A 24,567-nucleotide genomic window follows, 5' to 3' on the forward strand; every position below is an offset into this window, starting at 1 on the left:
TCGGGCAAAAGCCCTTCATCAGGAATTCCATCATAAGGTAGCCTATGGCACCCTCCCGTGTGCCTTACCTCTGAGTAAAATATTCACAGCTAGGGAACTAGTTACAAAGGGAAAATGACAGTTTAGACACTCAATTAAGATGGGAAACAGAAACGTGTGAGGGGTGCAGTCATCAGTCTGTAGTGTATTGGCTGTGCACACAGTAAAATGATAGTCTGGGATGTGTTGATCTATGATGCTAACATGTTCTGGGGACAGGTTCAATACTAATCTTTGCAGGAGTTGGGGAAATGCTCACACAGCAGCTGTAGAGAGCTCCTTATCCAGTCAGAAGGCTGGAGCACTTAAAAGTCTTGTGCAATGAAGATGTAACCAAATTCACTTTCCACTGAAATCTGAGGAGTTGCTGCGCCTAGGATTGCTGCAGTGAACAGGAAGTGGGACAGCCTGACAAGGAACGCCAGTTTTACATCCTACCTTCACTCCCTCCTGTACACCTGAGTCTCGACCCATTTTAACAGTGGTTACAGAGAGTAGAAGCAGCAATCAGAGCCAAGAGGATCAAACAGGAGACTCAGCTAGTGCCTGTGTGGTGACCCAAAACTCCATGCTAACGTGCCAAAGTCTGTTGTGATTCCTCCAGGAATCACAGGGAGAGATGCTGTCCTCTCTTCAATACAATGGTTGTGTTGATTTGATGATAATGGGGTGCAGATTAGAGTGGTGCTGGAAAAGCACAGCAGGTCAGGCAGCATCTGAGGAGCAGGAAAATCGACGTTTCGGGCAAAAGCCCTTCATCAGGAATTGCTCATGAAGGGCTTTTGCCCGAAATGTCAATTTTCCTGCTCCTCAGATGCTGCCTGACATGCTGCGCTTTTCCAGCACCACTCCAATCTTGACTCCAGTCTCCAGCATCTGCAGTGCCAACCTCCGCCTAGTTGATAATGGAGTCCGTCAGCAATTAACACTGGTTCTCCTACCACCACTATCCAGGACCTTTGCCCAGACTGCATGAAACGATGCAGTCAAATAGATCATCTTGACTGCAGTCTTGGAAAGAGAGGTCAGATGGCTTTGAAACTTGCTGGGACAATGTGAGAGATTTCAGCTGGGTATGGGAGCATTGTTGAAGATGTTCACCTTTCTGCTCTGCCTTTCCAATGTAGTGAAGCGAGGGTGGACACCCTGGTCATCCAGCATAGTTTGAGAAGAGGTTACAACTGAACAGAAGCCCCTTGCCATCAGTGAGATTATAGGGGCCCCAGTGAAAATTGGAAACCATTCAGAAAGAGATTCCATGATTGATACAAAGAGACTACATCATACATTCAAGTTTAAGTTAAAAACAGTGTGTTTGCAAACATCAAGGATTTATAGTTGATTTGAGAAAAAAGTCAAAAGTTTGGACAGAAGTTTGACAATAGGACGAGCTTTACTTTTCAATTTCAGTTTTAAAAAATATGTTTTGTAAGAAGCTCTCAAAACGTACACATACTCTGAAGCTTGGCTGACACCCAGTTTGAACTCAGAATTTGGCAATTGAAGGAAAAAAATGAAAGATATGAGAAATAATCTTGTCCCTCCGTTTGTATTGTTTCTTGTTAAGGTAGACTTAAGAAAAAAAACTAACAAGATTTTTAAGACAATTGGAATGAATGAGTAGGTCAAAGAAAAGACAATGATAATTGAAAAGGACTACTAGTCCATAAGATATCGGAGCAGAATTTGGCCATTTGGCTGGTCAGGTCTGCTCTGTCAGTTAATCAAAGCTGATATGTTTCTCAACCTCATTCTCCCGCCTTCTTCCTGTATCCCTTGATCCCATTACTAATCAAGATCAAGTATCAAAGGAAAAGAGAGAGCCTATAAAGTGGCCAAGAGCACTGGGAAATCAGAAGATTGGGAAGGCTACAAAAACAGAGGATAACAAAGAGAGAAATAAGGAAGGAGAGGATCAAATATGAAGGTAGGCTAGCCAGTAACATTATAAATGATAGTAAGAGTTTCTTTCAATACATAAAAAACAAACGAGAGGCAGAAGTAAAAATTGGGCTGCTCCAAATTGATGCTGGAAGCCTAGTGCTGGGAGATAAGGAAATAGCTGAGGAACTTAATAAGTACTTTGTGTCAGTCTTCATAGTGGAAGACATGAGTAACATCCCGACAATTAAGGAGAGTCAGGGGACAGAGTTGAGTATGATGGCCATTACAAAAGAGAAAGTGCTAGAAAAGCTAAAAGGTCTTAAAATCGATAAATCTCCTGGCCTTGATGTACTACATCCTAGAGTTCTGAGAGAGGTGGCTGAGGAAATAGCGGAGGCGCTGACTGTGATCTTTCAAAAATCACTGGATTCAGGGAAAGTCCCAGATGATTGGAAAATCGCTGTTGTTCAAGAAAGGATCAAGACAAAAGATGGAAAATTATAAGCCGATTAGCCTAACCTCGGTTGTTGGTAAAATTCTAGAATCCATTGTCAAGGATGAAATTTCTAAATTCTTGGAAGTGCAGGGTCTGATTAGAACACTTCAGCATAGATTTAGTAAGGGGAGGCCATGCCTGACAAACTGGTTAGAATTCTTTGAAGAGGTAACAAGTAGATTGGACCAGGGAAACCCAGTGGATGTGGTCTATCTAGACTTCCAAAAGGCCTTTGATAAGGTGCCTTATGGGAGGCTGCTGAGTAGGGTGAGGGTCCATGATGTTCGAGGGGAGCTACTGGCATGGACTGGGGATTGGCTGTCTGACAAAAGGCAGAGAGTTGGGATAAAAAGTTCTTTTTCAGAATGGCAGCTAGTGACAATTGGTGTTCAGTATTCAGTGTTGAGGCTGCAGCTGTTCACTTTATATATTAATGATTTGGATGAAGAGACTGGGGGCATTCTAGCGAGGTTCGCCGATGATACGAAGTTAGGTGGACAGGCAGGTAGTACTGAGGAAGTGGGGAGGCTGCAGAAAGATTTAGACAGTTTAGGAGAGTGATCCAGGAAATGGCTGATGAAATTCAATGTGAGCAAATGTGAGGTCTTGCATTTTGGAAAAAAGAAAATAGGCATGGACTATTTTTCTAAATGGTGAGAAAATTCATAAAGTCAAAGTACAAAGGGGTCTGGAAGTGTTAGTCCAGGATTCTCTAAAGATTGACTTGCAGGTTGAGTCAGTGATTAAGAAAGTGAGTGTAATGTTGTTGCTTATCTCAAGAGGGTTGGAATATAAAAGCAGCGATGTGCTTCTGAGACTTTATAAAGCTCTAGTTAGGTCCCATTTAGAATACTGTGTCCAGTTTTGGGCCCCACACCTCAGGAAGGACATAGTGGCACTGGAGCGTGTCCAGCGGACATTCACACAGATGATCTCTGGAATGGTTAGTCTAACATACGATGAATGGCTGAGGATCCTGGAATTGTGTTCATTATAGTTTAGGTGGTTGAGGGGAGATCTAATAGAAACTTACAAGATAATGCATGGCTTTGAAAAGATGGACTCTGGGAAGTTGTTTCCGCTAGGCGGGGAGACTAAGACCTTAGAGTTAGAGGGGGGTCAATTTAGAACAGAAATGAGGAGACATTTCTTCAGCCAGAGAGTGGTGAGCCTGTTGAATTTATTGGTACGGAGCGCAGTGGAGGCCGGAACGTCAAATGTCTTCAAGGCAGGGACTGATAAATCCTTGATCTTGCAAGGAATCAAGGGCTATGGGCAGGTAAGTGGAATTGAAATAGCCATCAGCCATGATTAAATGGCAGAGTGGACTCGATGGGCTGAATGGCCTTGCTTCCATTCCCATGCCTTATGGTCTTATGGTCTAAGAACCTGTCTGTTTCTAGCAATGATTCACCACTTGAAGAAATTCCTCCTCATCTCCCTTCTAAAGGATTGTCCCTTCAATCTGATGCTGTGCCCTCAGGTCCAATCTCTCTTCCTAGTGGAAACATCGTCTCCATGTTCATTCTGTCCAGGCCTCTCAGTGTTTACTAAGTTTCATTCCCCCCTCATCCTTCTAAACTCTATCGGGTACAGACCCCAAGTCATCAACTGAACCTCCTACGTCAAGCCTTTCATCCCTGGGTTCGATGTTGTAAACCTCCTCTGGAACCCCTCCAATACCAGCACATCATTCCTTATGGGCCCAAAACCATTCACAATATTCCAAATGCCGTCTGACCACAGGTTCATTCAGCCTCAGCAGTACATCTCTACTCTTGTGTCTAGCTCTTTACCTGTACCTCTACCAATGTCATCTACTGTATCTGTTGCACCTGATATGGTCTCCTCTACATCGGAGAGCCAGGAAGCCTTCTTGCAGATCATTTCAGAGACTATCTCTGGAACATCCATACCCACAACCCAATTGCTCTTTGGCTGAACACTTCAACTCCCCCTCCCACTCTGTCAAGGCCTCTTCCACCACCAAGCCATTACCACCCGACGCCTGGAGGAGGAAAGCCTCTTTTTTGCAAGGTATGAGGAAAGCCTCATATTCTGCCTTGGGACCCTGCAACCATATGGGATAAATGTGGATTTCAACAGCTTACTCTTCCTCTCACATTATCCTAGTCCCAAGCCTCCAACTTGGCACCACCCTTCGGACCTGATCATCATTCCCCTCTCTCTGACCTCTCACCTTCTCCCTCACCTTCATCCACCTATTGCTTTCTGAGCTACTTGCCCCCATACCAGACCCCCTCCCATTTTTCTCAGCCCCAACTCACAAGCCTCATTCCTGATGAAGGGCTTATGCCCTAAATATTGATTCTCCTGCTCCTTGGATGCTGCATAACCTGCTGTGCTTTTCCAGCAACACACTAACAAGATTTTTAGGTATGAGCACCCCTTCATGAAGCAGTGCTGACTCAGCCCTATGTATCCACGTGCTTCCAATTACTCCACAAACGCATCCTTAATAATGGTCTCTAAAATCTTACCAATGACTGAGGTCAGAAGTCTCCTGTCTTCTGCCTCCCTCCTTCTTAAACAAGGATATTACACTAAGGATGTCCAGTCCTCCAGAACCTTCCCAGACTCCAGTGATTGCTGAAAGGCCACCACCAATGCATCTACAATCTCCTTGGCTATTTCCTTCGGAACCATGGGGTGTAGTCCATCTGTTCTGGGTGATTTATCCACCTTCAGACCTTTCAACTTCTGCACCACCTTCTCCTTAGTGATGGCCACTACGTTCATCTCTACCCCCTGACTCTCTTGAAGTTCTGGTATGCGGCTGGTGTTTTCCACTGTAAACACTGATGCAAATTACCTGTTTAGTTCTTCCATCATTTATTTGTTCCCATCATTACTACTCCAGCCTCATTTTCCAGTGATCCAATGCCCACTCTTACCTCGCTCTCACCTTCTAAATATCTGAAAAAAAACTCATGCAATCTTCTTTAATTGCTATCTCATATTTCAGCTACTCCTTCTTTATTGCTTTTTTACAGTATCCTCTGCTGGTTTTTAAGGCTTCCCAAACCTTTAGCTTTCCTCTAGTCTTCACCACACTGTATACTTTTGTTTTTGTTTCTATGCTGTCCCTGACTTCCCTTGTTAGCTAGGATTGCATCATCTTTCCATCAGGAACCTTCTTTCTTGGCATGAATTTAAGGCCATAAGACCATCAGACATAAGAGCAGAAATTAGGCCATTCAGCCCATCGAGTCTGCTCTGCAGTTCAATCATGGCGATACGGTTCTCAACCCTATTCTCCCACCTTCTCCCCGTAACCCTTGATCTCCTTGATACTCAAGAACCTTTTTATTGGCGTCTTAAATATACTCAATTACTCGGCCTCCACAGCCTTCTGTAACAATGAATTCCATGATTCCCCACTCTCTGGCTGAAGAAGTTTCTCCTTATCTCCATTCTAAAAATGTCTTCCCCTTTACTCTAAGGCTGGGCCCTCAGGTCCTAGTCTCTCCTACCAATGGAAACACCCTCCCAACACCCACTCTGTCCAGGCCATTCAGTATTCTGTTAGTTTCCATTGGATCCCCCCTCATCCTTCTAAACTCCATCGAGTATAAACCCAGAGTCCTCAAATGTTTGTCATATGTTTAGCTTTTCATTCCTGGGACCATTCTCATGAACCTCCTCTGAACATGATCCTGGGTCAGTACATCCTTCCTGAGAGATGGGGCCCAAAACTGTGCACAATTCTCTAAATGTGACCTGACCAGGCCCTTATAGAGCCTCAGAAGTACATCGAGGAGAAAGTGAGGTCTGCAGATGCTGGAGATCAGAGCTGAAAATGTGTTTCTGGAAAAGCACAGCAGGTCAGGCAGCATCCAAGGAGCAGGAGATTCGACGTTTCGGGCATAAGCCAAGAAGGGCTTATGCCTGAAACGTCGAATCTCCTGTTCCTTGGATGCTGCCTGACCTGCTGCGCTTTTCCAGAAACATATTTTCACCTCAGAAGTACATCCCTGCTTTTATATTCGAGTTCCCTCAAACTAAATGCCATCATTGCTTTGCCTTCATAACTACTGACTCAACCTGCAAATTTACTTTGAGTGAAGCCTGGACTTCAGAATTTTCTCCCCATTTTGAAAATAGTCCATGTCTCTATTCTTCCTACCAAAGTGCATGACCTCACACTTTCCCACGTTGTACTCCATCTGCCACCTCTTTGCCCACTCTTCTAACCTGTCCAAATCCTTCAACAGCCTCCCCACCTCATACTACCGGTCCCTCTCCGTATCTTTGCATCATCTGCAAATTTAGCCAGAATGCCCTCAGTTCCTTCATCTAAATCGTTAATGAATAAAGTGAAAAGTCATCGTCCCAACACTGAGCCTTGCGAAACACCACTTGTCACTAGCTGCCACACCGAGAAGGATCCTTTTTTCCCCACACACTGCCTTCTGTCAGACAGTCAAGCTTCTATCTATGCTAGTACCTTGCCTCTGACACATGGGTCCTTATCTTACTAAGTAGCCTCCTGTGCGGCACCTTGTCAAAGGCCTTCTTGAAGTCTAGGTAGATAACATCCATTGGTTCTCCTTGGTCTAACTTCCTCATTATTCTTTCAAGGAATTCTAACAGATTTGTCAGGTATGGCCTCCCCTTCATGACACCATGTTGATGTTGCCCTATTTTACCATACATTTCCAAATATTCAGTAATCTCATGCTTCACAATGGATTCCAAGATCTTACCCACGATCGAGGTTAGGCGAACTGGTCTGTAATTTTATGTCTTTTTCTTTGCTCCCTTTTTAAACAGGGGCGTCACGTTAGTGATTTTCCAGTCCTCTGGGACCTTCCCTGATCCTAGCGATTCCTGAAAGATTACCACTAACGCCTCCACTATCTCCTCAGCTTTCGCCCTTAGAACTCTGGGGTGTCATCCATCTGGTCCAGATGATTTATCCACCTTCAGGCCATTCAGTTTGTTTAGCACCTTCTCCTTGGTAATGGCCATCATACTCAGCTCTGGCCCCTCACTGTCTTGAATTTTTGGGATATTGTTTGTGTCTTCTACTGTGAAGACTGAGGCGAAGTAATTATTCAGTTCCTCAGCCAGTTCCTTGTTCCCCACTACTATCTCTCCAGCATCATTTTTCATTGGCCCAATGTCCACTTTTACCTCTCTTTTGCACTTTATATATCTAAAGAAACCTTTGCAATCTTCCTTCATATTACTGGCTAGTTTACACTCATACTTAATCATCTCCCTCCTTTTTTTTAACCCTCTGTTGGTCTCTGTAAGCTTCCTAAACCTCTGGTTTCCCACTGCCTTTCACCATATCATATGCTTTCTCTTTTGCTTTTATACTATCCCTGACTTCCCTAGTCAGCCATGGTTGCCTCATCCTCCCTTCTTGTTCTTCGGGATGAATCTTTGCTGTGTCTCCTGAATTAATCCCAGAAATCCCTGCCATTGCAGTTCCATTGTCTTTCTTGCTAGGCTCTTCTCCCAGTGAATTCTGCCCAGCTCCTCCCTCATGCTTCTGTAGTTGCTTTTATTCAGCTGTACTACTGTTACCTCTGATTTTATCCTCTCCCTCTCAAATTGCAGAGTAAATTCAATCATATTATGATCACTATCTCCTAAGGGTTCCTTCACCTTAAGCTCCCTTATCAAGCCTGCCTCATTATACACAACACTATATCCAGTATTCCCCATTCCCTAGCGGGCCACACCACAAGCTGCTCCAAAAAGCCATCTTGCAGATATTCCACCATTTTCTTTTCTTGCAATCCACTACCAACCTAATTTTCCCAATCCACCTGTATATTGAAATCCCCTGTACTTTGTGTCCCAAATTATTCCTGAAATTCCTACCATTGCCACTCCCTGCTAGCCCCCCCACTTCCAATCAACTCTAGTCAGCTCCTCTCTCACACCTTTGTAGTTACCTCTACTCAATTGTAATACCGTTAGATCTGATTCCAGCTGCTTTCTCTCAAACTGCAGGGTGAATTCTATCATGGTCACTGCTCCCTGAGGGGTTCCTTCACCTTCAGCTCCCTAATCAAGTCTGCCTCATTACATATCACCAAATGCAGAATTGCCTGTTCTCTAGTGGGCTCTAGCACAATCTGCTCCAAAAAACTAATCTCGTATACATTCCACAAATTCCTTTCTTGAGATTTGCTACCAACTTGATTTTCCCAATCTACTTGCATGTTGAAGTTTCCCATGATTATTGTAATAGAGCCTTTCTTACATGTATTTTCTATCTCCTGATTTATTTGCTTCCTTACTTCCTGACTACTGCTAGGAGGCCAGTAAACAATTCCCATCAGGGTCTTTTCTCCTTTGCAGTTCTTCAGATCTATCCACAGAGATTCTACGCCTTCCAACTCTATATCATTTCTTGCTATCAAATTGATTTTATTTCGTACTAACAAGGCAACCCCATCCCTCCTTTCGATAGGATGTATATCCTTGAATATTTAGTTCCCAGCCCTAACTTCTTACAGATCTTCCTCAGTGATATCCACAACATTGTACCTGCCAATTTCAATCTGCACTACAAGTTCATTTACCTTGATTTATAAACTGTGTGCATTTAAATACAACACCCTCAATTCTGTATTGTCCGTTGTCTCTGCTCATAGTTTCCCTTTACCTACTGTGCGTGGGGTTAGATTCCTGACCCTTTCCACTCTCACTGTTGTATTACTTATTCTGGAAACTTTTAAAAACCTCTGCTGAGACATCCCTTCTTTTAATTTTTTCCATAATTTTCCATGCAATTGAATGCCTCACGCCCCACTTTTTATTTTAAAGCCCTGTCCACATCCCTCATTATGTGATTCGCTCGGACTCTGGTTCCAGCGTGATTCAGGTGGAGCCCATCCCATCAGAACAGCTGCCTCCTTGCCCAGTTCTGGTGATGATGTCCCATGAAATCAAACCCTTTTCTCCCACACCAGTCTTTGAGCCCTGCATTTGCCTCATTAATCTTGTTGACCCTGTGCTAATTTGGTAGTGGCTCAGGAAGTAATCCAGAGATTATTATCTTTGTAGCTCTGCTTTTTAATTTAATCCCTAATTGCTCATATTGCCCCAGCAGAACCTCTTTCTTCTTTCTACCTGTATCATTGTTACATAGAGTGCAACAACTGGATTTTTCCCCTCCTAATCCAAGTTGGTCAATCATGGCCAAATAGTCTATCACTACAAAACTGCTGCCCCTGCTCCTCCATTCTACAGATTCGCTAAAGTGTTACTTCTGCAATTATAATTACTGATACAAAGTAAATGAACTCACACCAGTGTATAACTGTTTCAGCCAAGAGCTGAGTCAACAAGAATGGAAACTATGTGGAGGAAATACATAATTTTTTTTTGTACTAGCTAAAAATGTATGCAAGAAAGAAACGGGACTGCGAAACAATGGTAGAAATACAGGCGAATAGATAAAATGCTGTGAGGAGAGGCTAGATAGGCCAGTTAAGCTAGATACGCCTGTACAAACAGTAGGTATAAACATCTGTTTCCCACTTTTACAGAAACACAGGAACAAACCCCAATTAAAAGGAACTTAACAATAAGATGCTGAGAGGGAAGGCACAGAAGGAGGGAGTAGGTAATAGTAAGGAAAGGATATGCCTAACAATGACCCACAGCGGGATGAGGTCAAACGGCCTTGTGAGGCCAGAAATAAGCATTTTGTCACAGACAAGGTCCTATAAGGCAAGAGATAAACAGGAGTAATGGGTACTGGTCTTAGGGAAGTGGAAGATGTAAACAGGGGAGGAGCAATGAAATAAAAAAAAGAAACCAAATGATATAAATATCGAGTATTCATTGAATTCGATGTGTGTTTGTCCCTGCCTTGTGTACAGTGGACATCGCACCCACTTGCAAGTGTGAAATAAATGACACTACTGATTCAGATCGTGTCTTGGACTGAAATTATTGAAGTGAGTGAGATTTGTTTCTCACAGTTCTCATGTCATGCATAATATATTTCCTTTATTTCCCCAATTGAACAGTACACTGTCTCTAAACTGCTGCTTCTTAACAAATTTATTAAACTTTCTGAAAATTGCTTACTGAAAATTTCCTCTGAGTAGGTAACTGTGATTGTGACCTCCCAAAACCAAAAACCCTTCCCTTTGATGTTCATGGTCGTGTATTTGTCTCAACCACTCCATGGCAAAGAAGCTGCACATTGTCACCACACAATTAAAAAAGTATTTCCTGAATCCCCTGTTGCATTTATTAGTGATTTTTATATTTATGATCCTGACTATTGGACATTCCCCAAAAAGTGGAAACATTTTCTGACCACCTTCCCCATTAGAACTCTTTTTGATCTGTGTTAGAGAGAAAAGTGACCCAGCCTGTTCAGACCTTCCTAAGTAACATGTTGTTTTCAGTTCCCTTATCATTCCTTTGAATCTTAGCGCATATTCTCCAGAGTACCCCTTTATAATATGGAAATGAGTACTTTCAGTGAAAAGGCAGCATCACTTGCCTACATCACACTTTGCCTTCAGAGCACCCGGAACGTTTATCTCGGGAGCGGATTGTCGGAGAGTCCGAGTCACCGACGGACACAGTAGAGAGCATGAGCCGGAGGCTGAAAGAGGTGGCACTGCAGGTGAGAGTGAAGGAAGGGAGAAGGGAGAAGGGAGGGAGAGAAAATTAAAAAAGGAGGGAGGGAGGGAGAGAGAGGAAGAAGAGGAGGAAATGAGGGAGGAGAAGGTACTAATGCTGTATCCATTCTGAATTAATGATAAAATTGATTTGGGGAAATGGTGTGAGGATAGAACTCAATAAATTGAGGAGATATTTAATTAAACCCTTTGTACTGGCCTTTTATAAAAGGGAAGGAAGTTGGATCCCGTACAGAGATGATGAATAACTAGAGCTCTGTCACTGCATTTAAAAACAAAACTTTACATGTCACATGTAAAAAATGAGGTCTGGAGATCACAGCTGCAAATGTGTTGCTGGTTAAAGCACAGCAGGCCAGGCAGCATCTCAGGAATAGAGAATTCGATGTTTCGAGCATAAGCCCTTCATCAGGAATAAGAGAGAGATAGCCAAGCAGGCTAAGATAAAAGGTAGGGAGGAGGGACTTGGGGGAGGGGCGATGGAGGTGGGATAGGTGGAAGGAGGTCAAGGTGAGGGTGATAGGCCGGAGTGGGGTGGGGGCGGAGAGGTCAGGAAGAGGATTGCAGGTTAGGAGGGCGGTGCTGAGTTGAGGGAACCGACTGAGACAAGGTGGGGGGAGGGGAAATGAGGAAACTGGAGAAATCTCTTCCGCAACTACACTGGCACCACCCCCCACCTTTTCCTCCGCTACATCGATGACTGTATCGGCACTGCCTCGTGCTCCCACGAGGAGGTTGAACAGTTCATCAACTTTACTAACACCTTCCATCCCGAGCTGAAATTCACCTGGACTGTCTCAGACTCCTCCCTCCCCTTCCTAGACCTTTCCATTTCTATCTCGGGCGACCGACTCAACACAGACATCTATTATAAACCGACTGACTCCCACAGCTACCTGGACTACACCTCCTCCCACCCTGCCCCCTGTAAAAACGCCATCCCATATTCCCAATTCCTTCGTCTCCGCCGCATCTGCTCCCAGGAGGACCAATTCCAACACCGTACAGCCCAGATGGCCTCCTTCTTCAAGGACCGCAGATTCCCCCCAGACGTGATTGACGATGCCCTCCACCGCATCTCCTCCACTTCCCGCTCCTCCGCCCTTGAGCCCCGCTCCTCCAACCGCCACCAAGACAGAACCCCACTGGTTCTCACCTACCACCCCACCAACCTCCGCATACAACGTATCATCCGCCACCATTTCCGCCACCTCCAAACGGACCCCACCACCAAGGATATATTTCCCTCCCCTCCCCTATCAGCGTTCTGCAAGGACCACTCCCTTCGTGACTCCCTCGTCAGATCCACACCCCCCACTAACCCAACCTCCACCCCCGGCACCTTCCCCTGCAACCGCAGGAAATGTAAAACTTGCGCCCACACCTCCACACTCACTTCCCTCCAAGGCCCCAAGGGATCCTTCCATATCCGCCACAAGTTCACCTGTACCTCCACACACATCATCTATTGCATCCGCTGCACCCGATGTGGCCTCCTCTATATTGGTGAGACAGGCCGCTTACTTGCGGAACGCTTCAGAGAATACCTCCGGGCCGCCCAAACCAACCAACCCAATCACCCCGTGGCTCAACACTTTAACTCTCCCTCCCACTCCACCGAGGACATGCAGGTCCTTGGACTCCTCCACCGGCAGAACACAACTACACGACGGCTGGAGGAGGAGCGCCTCATCTTCTGCCTGGGAACCCTCCAACCACAAGGTATGAATTCAGATTTCTCCAGTTTCCTCATTTCCCCTCCCCCCACCTAGTCTCAGTCGGTTCCCTCAACTCAGCACCGCCCTCCTAACCTGCAATCCTCTTCCTGACCTCTCCGCCCCCACCCCACTCCGGCCTATCACCCTCACCTTGACCTCCTTCCACCTATCCCACCTCCATCGCCCCTCCCCCTAGTCCCTCCTCCCTACCTTTTATCTTAGCCTGCTTGGCTCTCTCTTATTCCTGATGAAGGGCTTATGCTCGAAACGTCGAATTCTCTATTCCTGAGATGCTGCCTGGCCTGCTGTGCTTTGACCAGCAACACATTTGCAGCTTTACATATCACATGCTGGTCCACCTTCGCCCTCAAACAGGGTTTCTGATGGTGCAGAGTGAAATTAAAAAGGTTTCAGAGCTCCACGTTCACTCTGGGCTGATTGTTTTTCATTAAACAGACACATGGAGAATTGCACTTTTGTCCTTACACTGTTGGTGTTATCTTTCAGGCTGTAAGCTTGCACTGCCGACTCCACAGGATCCAGGCACCAGTCAGGTATTGGCCGCTCTGCACTACATTAGAGAGACATAATGCTCAAAATGCAGGTGCTTGGACATACACCTCTCGTGGCTTCTGTAAAGCTGGGATTTCCAGGCAGTCTGAGAAAATGTCATCAGACTCTCTTTCAGCTGCAAAGATCAGCTCTGAGGTTTTGGAGAATCTCAGGCAAACCGCTGCGAAGCATTTTGGGAAGTCAGACATTGATGCCTCAGGGCTGGAGAGTGTGATTGAGTCCATTCTGAAGCTAGGTCTAAGCCAGGCTCAGGTTAAGCAGTTGCTCACTTTGAATCCGAAAATCGCTGTGCAACATCCACAGAGGAGCCTCGCTGCGCTCAATGTACTCAACCTCCTTGGCTTAAACCCAAGTAACATTATCAAGATCCTGGAAAAATGTCCAGATCTGCTTGGAGCAAAGGCACATCAACTTCAGCCACTTATTGAGAATCTACAGAAGTATGGGCTGGGAGAAGGTAATATAATGGCTCCTGTCTATGTCTCAGGATTCACACAATATGTTGTATGGGAAGTATACAGCATTATAACTTAGAGTTTGTAGGCCTGCTGCATTTATGCTTAAAATGTGGAAGGTGTCATATATCTTGCCTCTTCAACACTGGCTTCATTTTGTCATGACCCATTGCTGTCTCATGTCTGCTTTCTCTGGTATTAAATCCTTTCCGCTGTAAGGAGGTGTTCTCTCTATAAACTGAAATTTAATTGTTTATGAGAGATTGATGGGACCAAACCTTCATGAGAAGACTCTTCGGGCCCTGTTGTTCATTTTCAGTGTGCCTTTCCTTTCTTTAGGCAGTCTACAACGTGTCTTGGTGCATTCCCCACAGATCCTGAATCTTTCTGCAAAACAGGTGAACAACACAGTACGTTTCTTCAAAGACAAGTGTATTTTCACGGCTGCTCAGATCACAGAAATCCTCCGGACTTCACCTAATGTCCTTTTTGAGAAATTTGAAGAATTGGAATATAAATTCCAGGTAACGAGCGTATCCTGGTTAACACCGTGTGTTACACTAACCTGTTTTATTTATGCTTTCTCCTGCCCTTTGCTCTTATGTTTTATTGTAGAATAATTCTAATGGATTAGAATTATGAAGGTACATAGTTTTTAAATTTGATGTCTGTGAAAAGTACTTTCACAAGCAAAATGTTAAATGAGATCAATTAAGAATGGGCTGTTTGAATCTAAACCCTTGGTTTGAAAGTTCTGAGTTAAAGAATCTGAGATTCAATCCTTCATGTCTAACTATAATTCAGGAAATAGAGGGATTGGGCCCAACGAACCTGCTCCATGACTTAACCATGGTTGGTCACCTATCTCAGTGCGATTTCCCTTGACATATTTATTATTCTATTGCTCTTTGTCTCGAACCTGTGCAATGACTAAACCCCCTCAGCCCTCTGGGGTAGAGAATTCTAAAGATTCGCCAGAATATTTTCTCCTCAACTCAGTCCTAAATGTCCTGGCCGTTGTTCTGAGAGTGTTTCCCCCTTCTCTGGTTCTACATTCCCCTCAACTTGGCCAGGGAAAAATTTCAGGTGACATTTACCAAGACATTAACTTGAGTATTGCAACAATTATGTTTATGAATTTAAAAAGAATTTTTAAATCTTCAGTTTGTAGACACTGACATCTGTCTGTACAGATGTATAATAAAAATCATAAGGTACAGTTTGAAGGGGAGAATTTCTCTGCTGTTTTGACCAACATTACTCTCTCAATTAATACCATCAAGACAAAGACACCAAATACGTTCATTCTCTCATTGCTCTCTGTTGCATTTTATTGAGAAAATGTTTGCAATACTCCACCATACGACAGTAACTAGATACTGTAGCTTACTCTGTAACAGAACTTTCGCACCTTTGAGATGGGAAAGAGTAATGCACAAATTCCAAACTTATTTTGAAATTATTCTTAAAACGTAAACTTTGAATACTACTAAAGAAGTATTTTGTGTCATTGTTTACTGTGAAGAAAGATAGAGAACTTGGGAAAATAAATAGCAACATTTTTTGCAGTGTCCATATTACAGAGTAAGAGGTGCTGGATGTGTTAAACCACTTAAACCACTTGTGGGCGGCACGGTGGCACAGGTGGGCGGCATGGTGGCATTAGTGGGCGGCACGGTGGCACAGGTGGGCGGCACGGTGGCACAGTGGTTAGCACTGCTGCCTCACAGCGCCTGTAGACCCGGGTTCAATTCCCGACTCATGCGACTGACTGTGTGGAGTTTGCACGTTCTCCCCGTGTCTGCGTGGGTTTCCTCCGGGTGCTCCGGTTTCCTCCCACAGTCACAAAGATGTGCGGGTCAGGTGAATTGGCCATGCTAAATTGCCCATAGTGTTAGGTAAAGGGGTAAATGTAGGGGTATGGGTGGGTTGCGCTTCGGCGGGTCGGTGTGGACTTGTTGGGCCGAAGGGCCTGTTTCCACACTGTAAATCTAATCTAATCTAAAGGTGGATAAATCCCTGGGACGTGATCAGGTGTACCCTAGAACTCTGTGGGAAGCTGGGGAAGTGATTGCTGGGCCCCTTGCTGAGATATTTGTATCTTTGGTAGCCACAAGTCAGGTGCTGGAAGACTGGAGATTGGCTAACATGGTGCCACTAATTTAAAAAGGTTGTATGGCCTGTTTCCATACTGTAGGGCCAGAGGAAATGCAGTGTAACAGCAAAAGATAAGGGACTACATATAGATGGGATGCACTTTGCAGTGTTGATATGGACTTGTTGGGCCTAGTGACCTGTTTTCACACTGCAGGGCCATGGGAAAAACCAGAACTACAGATCAGTGAGCGTGATATCAGTGGTGGCCAAGTTATAGAGTCATAGAGTTGTACAGCACAGAAACACACCCTTTGGTCCGACTCTTCCAGTCGACCAGATATCCTAACCTAAGCTAGTCCCATTTGCCAGTACTTTGTCCTTAACCTTCTAAACCTTCCTATTCATGTACCTGTCCAGATGCCTCTTAAATGTTGTAATTGTACCAGCCTCCACCACTTCCTCTGGCAGCTCATTCCATATACGCATCAAGTGTGAAAAAGTTACCCTTGTGTCCCTTTTAAATCTTTCCTCTCACACCCTAAACCTATGCCCAAAGGTCACCCCTCAGCCTCTAACGCTCCAGGAAAAACAGCGCTAGCCTGTTCAGCCTCTCCCTATAGCTGAAATCCTCCAATCCTAGCAACATCCTTGTAAATCTGTTTTGAACCCTTTCAATTTTCACAACATTCTTCCTATAGGAAGGAGACCAGAACTGCACGCAATATTCCAAAATTGGCCTAACCAATGTCCTGTGCAGCTGCAACATGACCTCCCAACTCCTGTACTCAATGCTCTGACCAATAAAGGAAAGCATACCAAACGCCGCCTTCACTATCCTATCTACCTGTGACTTCACTTTCAAGGAACTATGAACTTGCACTCCAAGGTCTCTTTGTTCAGCAATACTCCCTAGGACCTTACCATTAAGTGTATAAGTCCTGCCCTTTCTTGCCTTTCCAAAATGAGGCACCTCATATTTATCGAAGTTAAACTCCATCTGCCAGTCCTCTGCCCATTGGCCCATCTGATCTAGATCCTGTTGAATTCTGAGGTAGTCTTTTTAACTGTCCACTACACCTCCAATTTCGGGGTCATCTGCAAACTTACTGTCACCACCCTCTGTCTTCTACCTTTGAGCCAATTTTTTATTCAAATGGCTAGTTCTCCCTGTATTCCATCTGATCTGACCTTGTGAACCAGTCTCCCATGGGGAACCTTGTTGAATGCCTTACTGAAGTCCATATAGATCACGTCTACCTCTCTGCCCTCATCACTCCTCTTCGTTACGTCTTCAGAAAACTCAATCAAGTTTGTGAGACATGATTTTCCATACACAAAGCCATGTTGACTATCCCTAATCAGTCCTTGCCTCTCCAAATACATGTCATCTATTGTTTCCATTGCTCTTGGTGTGGTCTCCTCTACGTTGGGAAGACAGAATGCCTACTTAAGGAAAATCCCAGAGAACATCTCTGGGACATACGCACTAAAAGAAACCTCACTGCCCTGTGGCCGAATACTTGTAACTCCCCTTCCAACTCCCACAAGGACAGCCAAATCCTGGGCTGCCTCCACCGCCAAACTCTGGCCACCCGATGCTTGGAGGAAGAACATCTCATCTCCCACCTTGGGACCCCCCCAACCACACGGCATCAATGTAGATTTCAGCAGTTTCTTCATTTCCCCATCCCCTACTTTATTGTCGAGCCAACTTTCCACTCAGCACCGCCCTCATGAACTGTCCTACTGGTCCATCTTCCTCCTCCCTATCCGCTCCATCCTCCTTTCTGACCTATCACTATCACCTCCAACTCCATCTACCTATCACTTTCCCAGTTCCCAGGTGCTGGATCCACTGCTTTTCATCATTTATATAAATGGTTTGGACGTGAATGTAGGAGGTATGGTTAATAAGTTTGCAGATCGATACCAAAATTGGAGATGTAGTGGACAGCGAAGAAGGTTACCTCAGATTACAACGGGATTTTGATCAGATGGGACAATGGGCCAAGGAGTGGCAGATGGAGTTTAATTTAGATAAATTTGAAGTGCTGCATTTTGGGAAGGCAAATTGGGCAGGACTTAATGGTAAGTCTTGAGGAGTGTTGCTGAACAGAGACTCCTGGGAGTGCAGGTTCATAGTTTCTTGAAAGTGGAGTACAAGGTACACATGATAGTGAAGAAGGGGTTTGGTATGCTTGCTTTTATTGGTCAATGCATTGAGTATAGAGGTTAGGAGGTCATATTGTGGCTGTACAAGACATTGGTGAGGCCACTTTTGGAATACTGCGTTCAGTTTTTGTCCCCCTGCTATTTGAGGATATTGTGAAACTTGAAAGAGTTCAGAAAAGATTTGAGGATGTTGCCAGGGTTTGAGCTATAGGGAAAGACTGAATAGGCTGGGGTTATTACCCCTGGAGTGTCGGAGGCTGAGGGGTGACCTTGGAGTTTAGAAAATCATGAGGAGCATGGATAGGGTAAATAGACAAAGTCTTTCCCTTGGGTAGGGGAGTCCAAAACTAGTGGGCATGGGTTTAAGTTGATAGGTTCCTTTTAAATCTTTCCCCTAAGGGGCAATTGTTTCTCACACAAGGTGATACACAAGGTGTATGGAATGGGGAAGTGGTGGAGGCTGGTACAATTATATTTAAAAGGCATCTTCATGGGTATATAACCGGGAAGGGCTTAGAGGGATATGGGACAAATGCTGACAAATAGGACTAGATTAATTTAGGATATCTGGTCGGCTTCCATGCTATACAGCTCTTTGACCAGATTTATGATTTTCTAAATAGGTTTTATTATCACAAGTAAATGTTCCTCACTGAAGAGCTCTTGGGCAGGTGGGTAGATGTATTAGCTCAAAATGTAGTAGAATTTCAATCCCTGATATTAACATTTTCCTCTTTGTACCCCCAGCCTGTAGCCGCCCTCTGTATTCTCCAGCAGTATCAATTATCCCTGGAGAAGTTGGCTGCCAGGAATAAAAAATGCTTGTATGCCACTGTGTTGTGCTGGCTTTATACCCAACCCAACTGAGAAAAACAAAATCTCCAAATTGGGTTTCACAGATCCACCTGACAGAATCAATTGTCTTCCGAGATAACCCGCTGCAAATTGTTCACTTGGCAATCTTCAGTGCATGTGAAGTGCTCATTACAAACTGCAATTATTTGTAGCTGAGAAGCTTTCTTCATGAGGACATAGGTTGGAGGTGCTGCAAAGCAATGATGGAATTGAAAGCATAGGATCCTGGGAAACCAGTGAATCTCAGCAAGGGCAGGTGCCTCTGGAGTTCTGGTAGAATGTTGATACGTGGTAATATAAAACAGTCAAGAAGCATACACTTTAAAGTCCAGTTGAGGGAATATGCAGATGTTAAAACATCAGGTGAGGTGGATCGTGTAGATGAAAAATTAGATGCATAAATAAAGCTGAGCTCAGAGTCAAGCAATATGTCAGGGTTCAGTAGTTTGGGCTACATATGTTTAGCTATTTGCTAGCATACATAACTTTCAGTACTGTTATCACTCTCTCTGTAAATTCTCTGTCTTCTAAAAGTACAATTTAATCACATGGTTATAAACTGCCTCTATTTTTTTAGTACGCCTACTTCCGAATGGGTATAAAACAATCAGAAATTGCAAAATCCGCATTGTTCCGGGTGTCGCTAGAAGAACTGAAGCAGCGTCACATCTTCTTGGAACGACTAGGACTTTACCAGACTCCAGATAAGAAGGGACAGACTCAGATTGTAAACCCCAAACTGAAGGATGTACTCTCCACCAGCGAGGACCATTTTCTGACTCAAGTGGCCAGGTCAACCCAGGAAGAGTTTGACATCTTTAAGAAGCTACTGAGCTGTGAGGAGATAGAGAAAGAAGAACTTGAGTCCTCAGAATGGGGAGACGAAGAAGAACTCGAGAAGGACTACAGCAGTGAGGAAGATGATGGACCACTTCAGAGAAATCACTAAAGGTTATATTCAAGAAAGGGATTAGAGTTGATGATTAAATGGAGTATTTGTGCTGGAGGATACCAATTAAAATTGCAAATGGGAAGCTACAAGCATTATTCATTAATTAAAAAAACATTATTCTCTGCTAGACTTTGTACAAATGACCATGTTTTATACAGATTTTAAAATTGGTAGAGTGTAACTATAAGCCAATATAGTGGAGATTTATTGTCGTTGGTTAGGTGCTATAGCAATACAGACCCTCTTTCAGTTACCGATATCAGCTATTAGCCTGGTTGAGGTAATTATCTCTAGACATATGATGCATGTCAGAAATATGTTTGAAGTAAATTAATCTTGCAGGTTACAACACAGAGGAAAAGACCAATGAAAACATACTTTAAAAAAAAACAAATGTGTTTAAGATAAACTTTACTGTTCACACAGCGCAAATACAAAAATAGTGTGTAAAGGATAAGAAGATACAAAGCTTAAATAATTCATTCTGGCACTTAGTATCCTTATGAAATATATAATAGATTACACTTTATATAATTATAGTGCTGCTTGGTGATCCCAATAGGTTTGGCAAAGACTGGTAAAACAATTCTAACGGTGTGTCTGACTTGTCTCATAAGATATTGTAGGTGTTGAATTACACATCACAGCATTTAGGTACCATTGGTGAACATGTGATGACTGATTATAAACACTACATAGAGCAGAACTTCATAATTTTTATTTGTCAGACTAAGCCTTTTAGATCAACAGGAGTTTTCAGCAGTAATAGCCAGTTTAATCAGAAGTTGGAATTCGTGTCATGTTTTGAAGGGAGTGCTGGACAGCAAATCCTGGACATTCCTATGTAGTGTCGTATATAACATATTGTATTTTAGTGGTAGAAGAGAAGCACAGATGTGGAACCGAGTAAGTTTAACAGTGACAGATCTGCTTTGATAGCATGAAACCCCCCCAACCTCCCCGACACCCTATGCACACAGATTTCTCACCAAGGGACCTTCCACTCTTGAAACCGGCTTTCAGTGGGGGAAAAAGTTTGGAAAGTGCTGGTTTATATACTCCCAACAAAAGAGTTAGTTATATTATTAAAGAACAGCTGACCATTTCTTTAGGGAGGTATGATTTGGAGATGCCGATGTTGGACTGGGGTGTACAAAGTTAAAAATCACACAACACCAGGTTATAGTCCAACAGGTTTAATTGGAAGCACACGAAGGAGCGTCACTCCGAAAGCTAGTGGGCTTCCAATTAAAACTGTTGGACTATAACCTGGTGTTGTGTGATTTTTAACTTTAGGGAGGTATGTAGTGCAACGGTTAACAATCTCTTAGCCAAGTTGCTTTTCTTTAGGAATAGAAATGAAACCAGCTATTAAAAATAAACTAGTACTAAACTAACTTAAACAAAAGTATTAATTTAAAATAACTATCCATTTAACTTTATTCTGTACTAAAGCAATGCTTTAGTAGTAACTTTAATGTGGAACAAAGCAATGTTGGAGAACTCAAACTACAATACTCTTAATTGTAAATCTACAATAGTAAGTAGAGTGGGTTCTTTGATATGTTTTATTGAGATCTAATTCAATTAATTTTTATGGAATGAGGTGGTGGAGGTTGGTGCAATTACAACATTTAAAAGGCATCTGGATGGGTAGATGAATAGGAAGGGTTTACAGCAATATGGACTAAGTGCTGGCAAATGGGACTAGATTAATTTAGGATATCTGGTCAGCATGGATGAGTTGGAGGAAGGATCTGTTTCTGGGCTACACATCTCTCACTGAGAGATTATCACTTCCATCACTAAATGGTTTCACCATTCAATCTTTTGTTGTACAGTAAAATGTATAACTTTAGCAAGAAATCAGTTGCAATTTGAGAAATTTACTGAAATCAGTTTGAGAAGTAGCTGGAAACCTTAAGCAAGTGCATTTCATAGGTTACAAACAACAGCCATAAAATGAGAATTAAACAGAAGTGTAGAATATTGGTGACTGAAAGATTTCAGTTTTTAAAAAAAAAGTATGCTGAACACATTCACTTGGGATTGGTGATGATCAACCAGACTCCAACGGTGACAAAGAACACCATTCTGGCAATTCAATTGGAATGAAAGAGCAAGCTCAACTCATTGTGAAATCTAATGTAGATTTCCAGGATACTCTGATCACAACTCCTTCATATTCACCTTTTCCATGGAATGGTTGCAAAGAACAAAAATAATGTTCTTGAAGTGTCTTATTGATGTTCAGCACCCTCAATGTGTGACCTTAAATATTCAAACTTGTAAAAAACTTTTTGTGTCCTCAATAATAAAAGTGTAAATCTAATGACAATAAAATAGCATACTTTATATTCTAATACAGGAGTGTTAAACTTGGAACAAACTCTTACAAACATGCTCCCAACTATTGTGTAGCCACTCAAAAAAAACAGCATAGTCAGTATATAGTTATTTCAGTTTGGATTTGTTCTTTAGGGTGAATTTGCATTTCTTTCTGGACTAAGGCACTTTCAGGTAAGCATTCAGATTTTCATTACCAGTCTAATGCATGTTAACCTGTGACACAGTCTGCTGATCTGCCTTAACATGTTAGACATGAGCTCCCTAGTTAAAACAGTAAAGTGGAAGGAAATTCTCCAAGTAATTTGTTAAGCAGTTTGTAATATTCATATTTGCCAAAAATTAGAGGTTCTGACTATCATTCAGTACATGAATATATCAAGTTGTTATCTAAGGACATCAGACTGCCCTTTTCTGAAACACCACTTTATCAATGAAGTGGGAGTAAAGCACTCACCCTCAACTTGTGCACAGCCTGTGATAGGGACAGTGCTGTTTGCATACTCCTATCATTAGGCAACTTGTTGGATTCAATATTTTATGCATCGGTTGCATGCAATGGATAGTCTTTGTTGAGGATGTGGGTTAAGAAGAGAGTGTGAGAGACGGAATGATCGCTGTGCAATATTGTGTCGCAGGCAGACAGCTCGTTTGCATGGGGTAAGTTCTGCATTTCTCCTTCCCTGATTTGGATCTTTACAAACTGACCAAATTCCTTGCCTTCATAGACACGTGTTTTTCTCCCAGAGTTCCACTCATCCCCAGAAGTGACTTCTATTCCGAACAGGCTCCACTGTCACTCATTCTAAGTTCCTGTTGCATGAAGGAAGTATGTGATAAAACAAGTGCCAATTGTTTCAAATAAAGAGAAGTATTAATTCCAGGGCATCTCAAATCAGCAGCAATAATCATCTGAAAGCCCCTGGAATGGATTTGAATTGCCTAATCTGTGTACAATTAAAAGGAGTTGTAACTGGAGAAATAATGATCAATCTATGGCTACTTCGGTATACCAAGGCAAGAGAAAATTTTCAATTGCTGTTCAGTCAAAATGCACATTTGGAAAATTAGATGTGACTTGGTATAGAGGCTATTTTTGCTGGCACTCCTACCTAGGATCAATGATGAGGGATAGCTAAATGTGACCTGCAGCTGCTTCAGGAGTTTTACTCAACACCAATTACTGTCTAGAGATGAAGGATTAGCATGGAGTTCAGCAGTCCCCCACAGCATGATGCCTCCCACTCCAGCACACTACTAAGCTCTGACAGCCACTCCATTCTTCGGCCTGCAGTAGACATCACTGATTCCGCACAGCACTAGGTAATTAAAATTACAGGATGAAAATAAAAGGAATTAAATCAAATTAAAAACAAGTGCAAGTGCAGCTACCCTGCTTATAGCATGAGAATGTTCCCCTCAGTCCTGGCTAAGCAGGTATTCGAGAAGGTCAGCTTGGAGTTCCTCAGAAGATGGCAGTGTTTGGTGATCCACATTCTCTTCATCACTCCCATACTGCTCGCAACATCCATGGCCATCTGGGAGGTGATCCTCACTGGCACACACCTCACTCCTTCTGCCTGCTAACTTCAGAGAAGTTTTGAAATCCTGGCAGTTCTCTCCAACCATTGCAGAACAGTTTCTTGAGAGTCCTATCAATAACATGTAGGAAGAGTTATTTTATATTACTGAGCATGTGCTGCCCCATCCCAGATATTGTTGCAATTGGAGGCTGGAAGAACATTTATGAGCCAAGGTCCAATTGTGTTAGGGCATGAAGATCCTGGAACAACCTTGTGATCATATCACAGAGCTGCCCATCATTGAATGTAAATAACACAGTATGCAGCAGTGTTAGAACACACGCGGGATGAATACCAGCAGAAGGAACACTCGAGTCTGGAACTCTGTATTCATGTCCATGTTGATCTGATGCAAAGTAGAAAGATTAGTCCTTTCCCAAAATAATTCTAGGACAACAACCTGGTAAATCTACAATTACCATGTATAGCAGTATTTAATATCTATCTACAATTAAATAGTGTCACTTTGAAATCTAGATCTGAAGATAGTCCTGAACCTTGCCTTCTCCACAACCAGCTTACAAAGAACTGAAGCTTGATGCAGCATCAAACAACATGATAAAAGAGTTCCTACAGCAGGTACTTGCATGGAGACTTGACAAGGTGAGGAATGTCGGGTCTACAGAATAGAACAACATTCTCTCACTTTCTCACCCAGTGTCAGTGTCACACTGAGATTTTACCTTGGAAAGATTTGGGAAAACGTATTTTCAAGATTTTTTAAAGCAATATATATTCCCACAAATTAAAAG

The 24,567-nt window shown here is 43.2% G+C and overlaps 2 protein-coding genes across 4 annotated transcripts in view; one reads left to right on the top strand and one right to left on the bottom strand.

Annotated features, from left to right (window-relative positions):
• Nucleotides 1–11,004: 11,004 nt before the first annotated feature.
• mterf4 (mitochondrial transcription termination factor 4) lies at nt 11,005–22,218 on the top strand. 3 transcript variants are annotated; one of them, XM_060835001.1, is made up of 4 exons: nt 11,005–11,048; nt 13,290–13,812; nt 14,150–14,334; nt 19,512–22,218. In XM_060835001.1, exons 1-4 carry the CDS (start codon nt 11,016–11,018, stop codon nt 19,881–19,883), a joined length of 1,113 nt encoding a protein of 370 aa, XP_060690984.1. In that variant the 5' UTR covers nt 11,005–11,015; the 3' UTR covers nt 19,884–22,218. The 3 variants fall into 3 exon arrangements, with proteins under 3 accessions (XP_060690984.1, XP_060690985.1, XP_060690986.1); XM_060835002.1 differs by lacking the exon at nt 11,005–11,048 and adding an exon at nt 11,070–11,152; XM_060835003.1 differs by lacking the exon at nt 11,005–11,048 and adding an exon at nt 12,726–12,786.
• A 63-nt stretch (nt 22,219–22,281) lies between these two features.
• Nucleotides 22,282–24,567, bottom strand: part of pask (PAS domain containing serine/threonine kinase) — a 43,559-nt gene continuing 41,273 nt past the window's right edge. Inside the window, exon 20 of the mRNA XM_060833962.1 lies at nt 22,282–23,884. Within this exon, the coding sequence (XP_060689945.1) occupies nt 23,652–23,884 (233 nt within the window). The 3' untranslated portion in view covers nt 22,282–23,651. The remainder of the gene's footprint in view (nt 23,885–24,567) is intronic.

This window comes from Hemiscyllium ocellatum, chromosome 13 (assembly GCF_020745735.1).
Source record: "Hemiscyllium ocellatum isolate sHemOce1 chromosome 13, sHemOce1.pat.X.cur, whole genome shotgun sequence".
Classification (NCBI taxonomy): Eukaryota; Metazoa; Chordata; class Chondrichthyes; order Orectolobiformes; family Hemiscylliidae; genus Hemiscyllium; species Hemiscyllium ocellatum.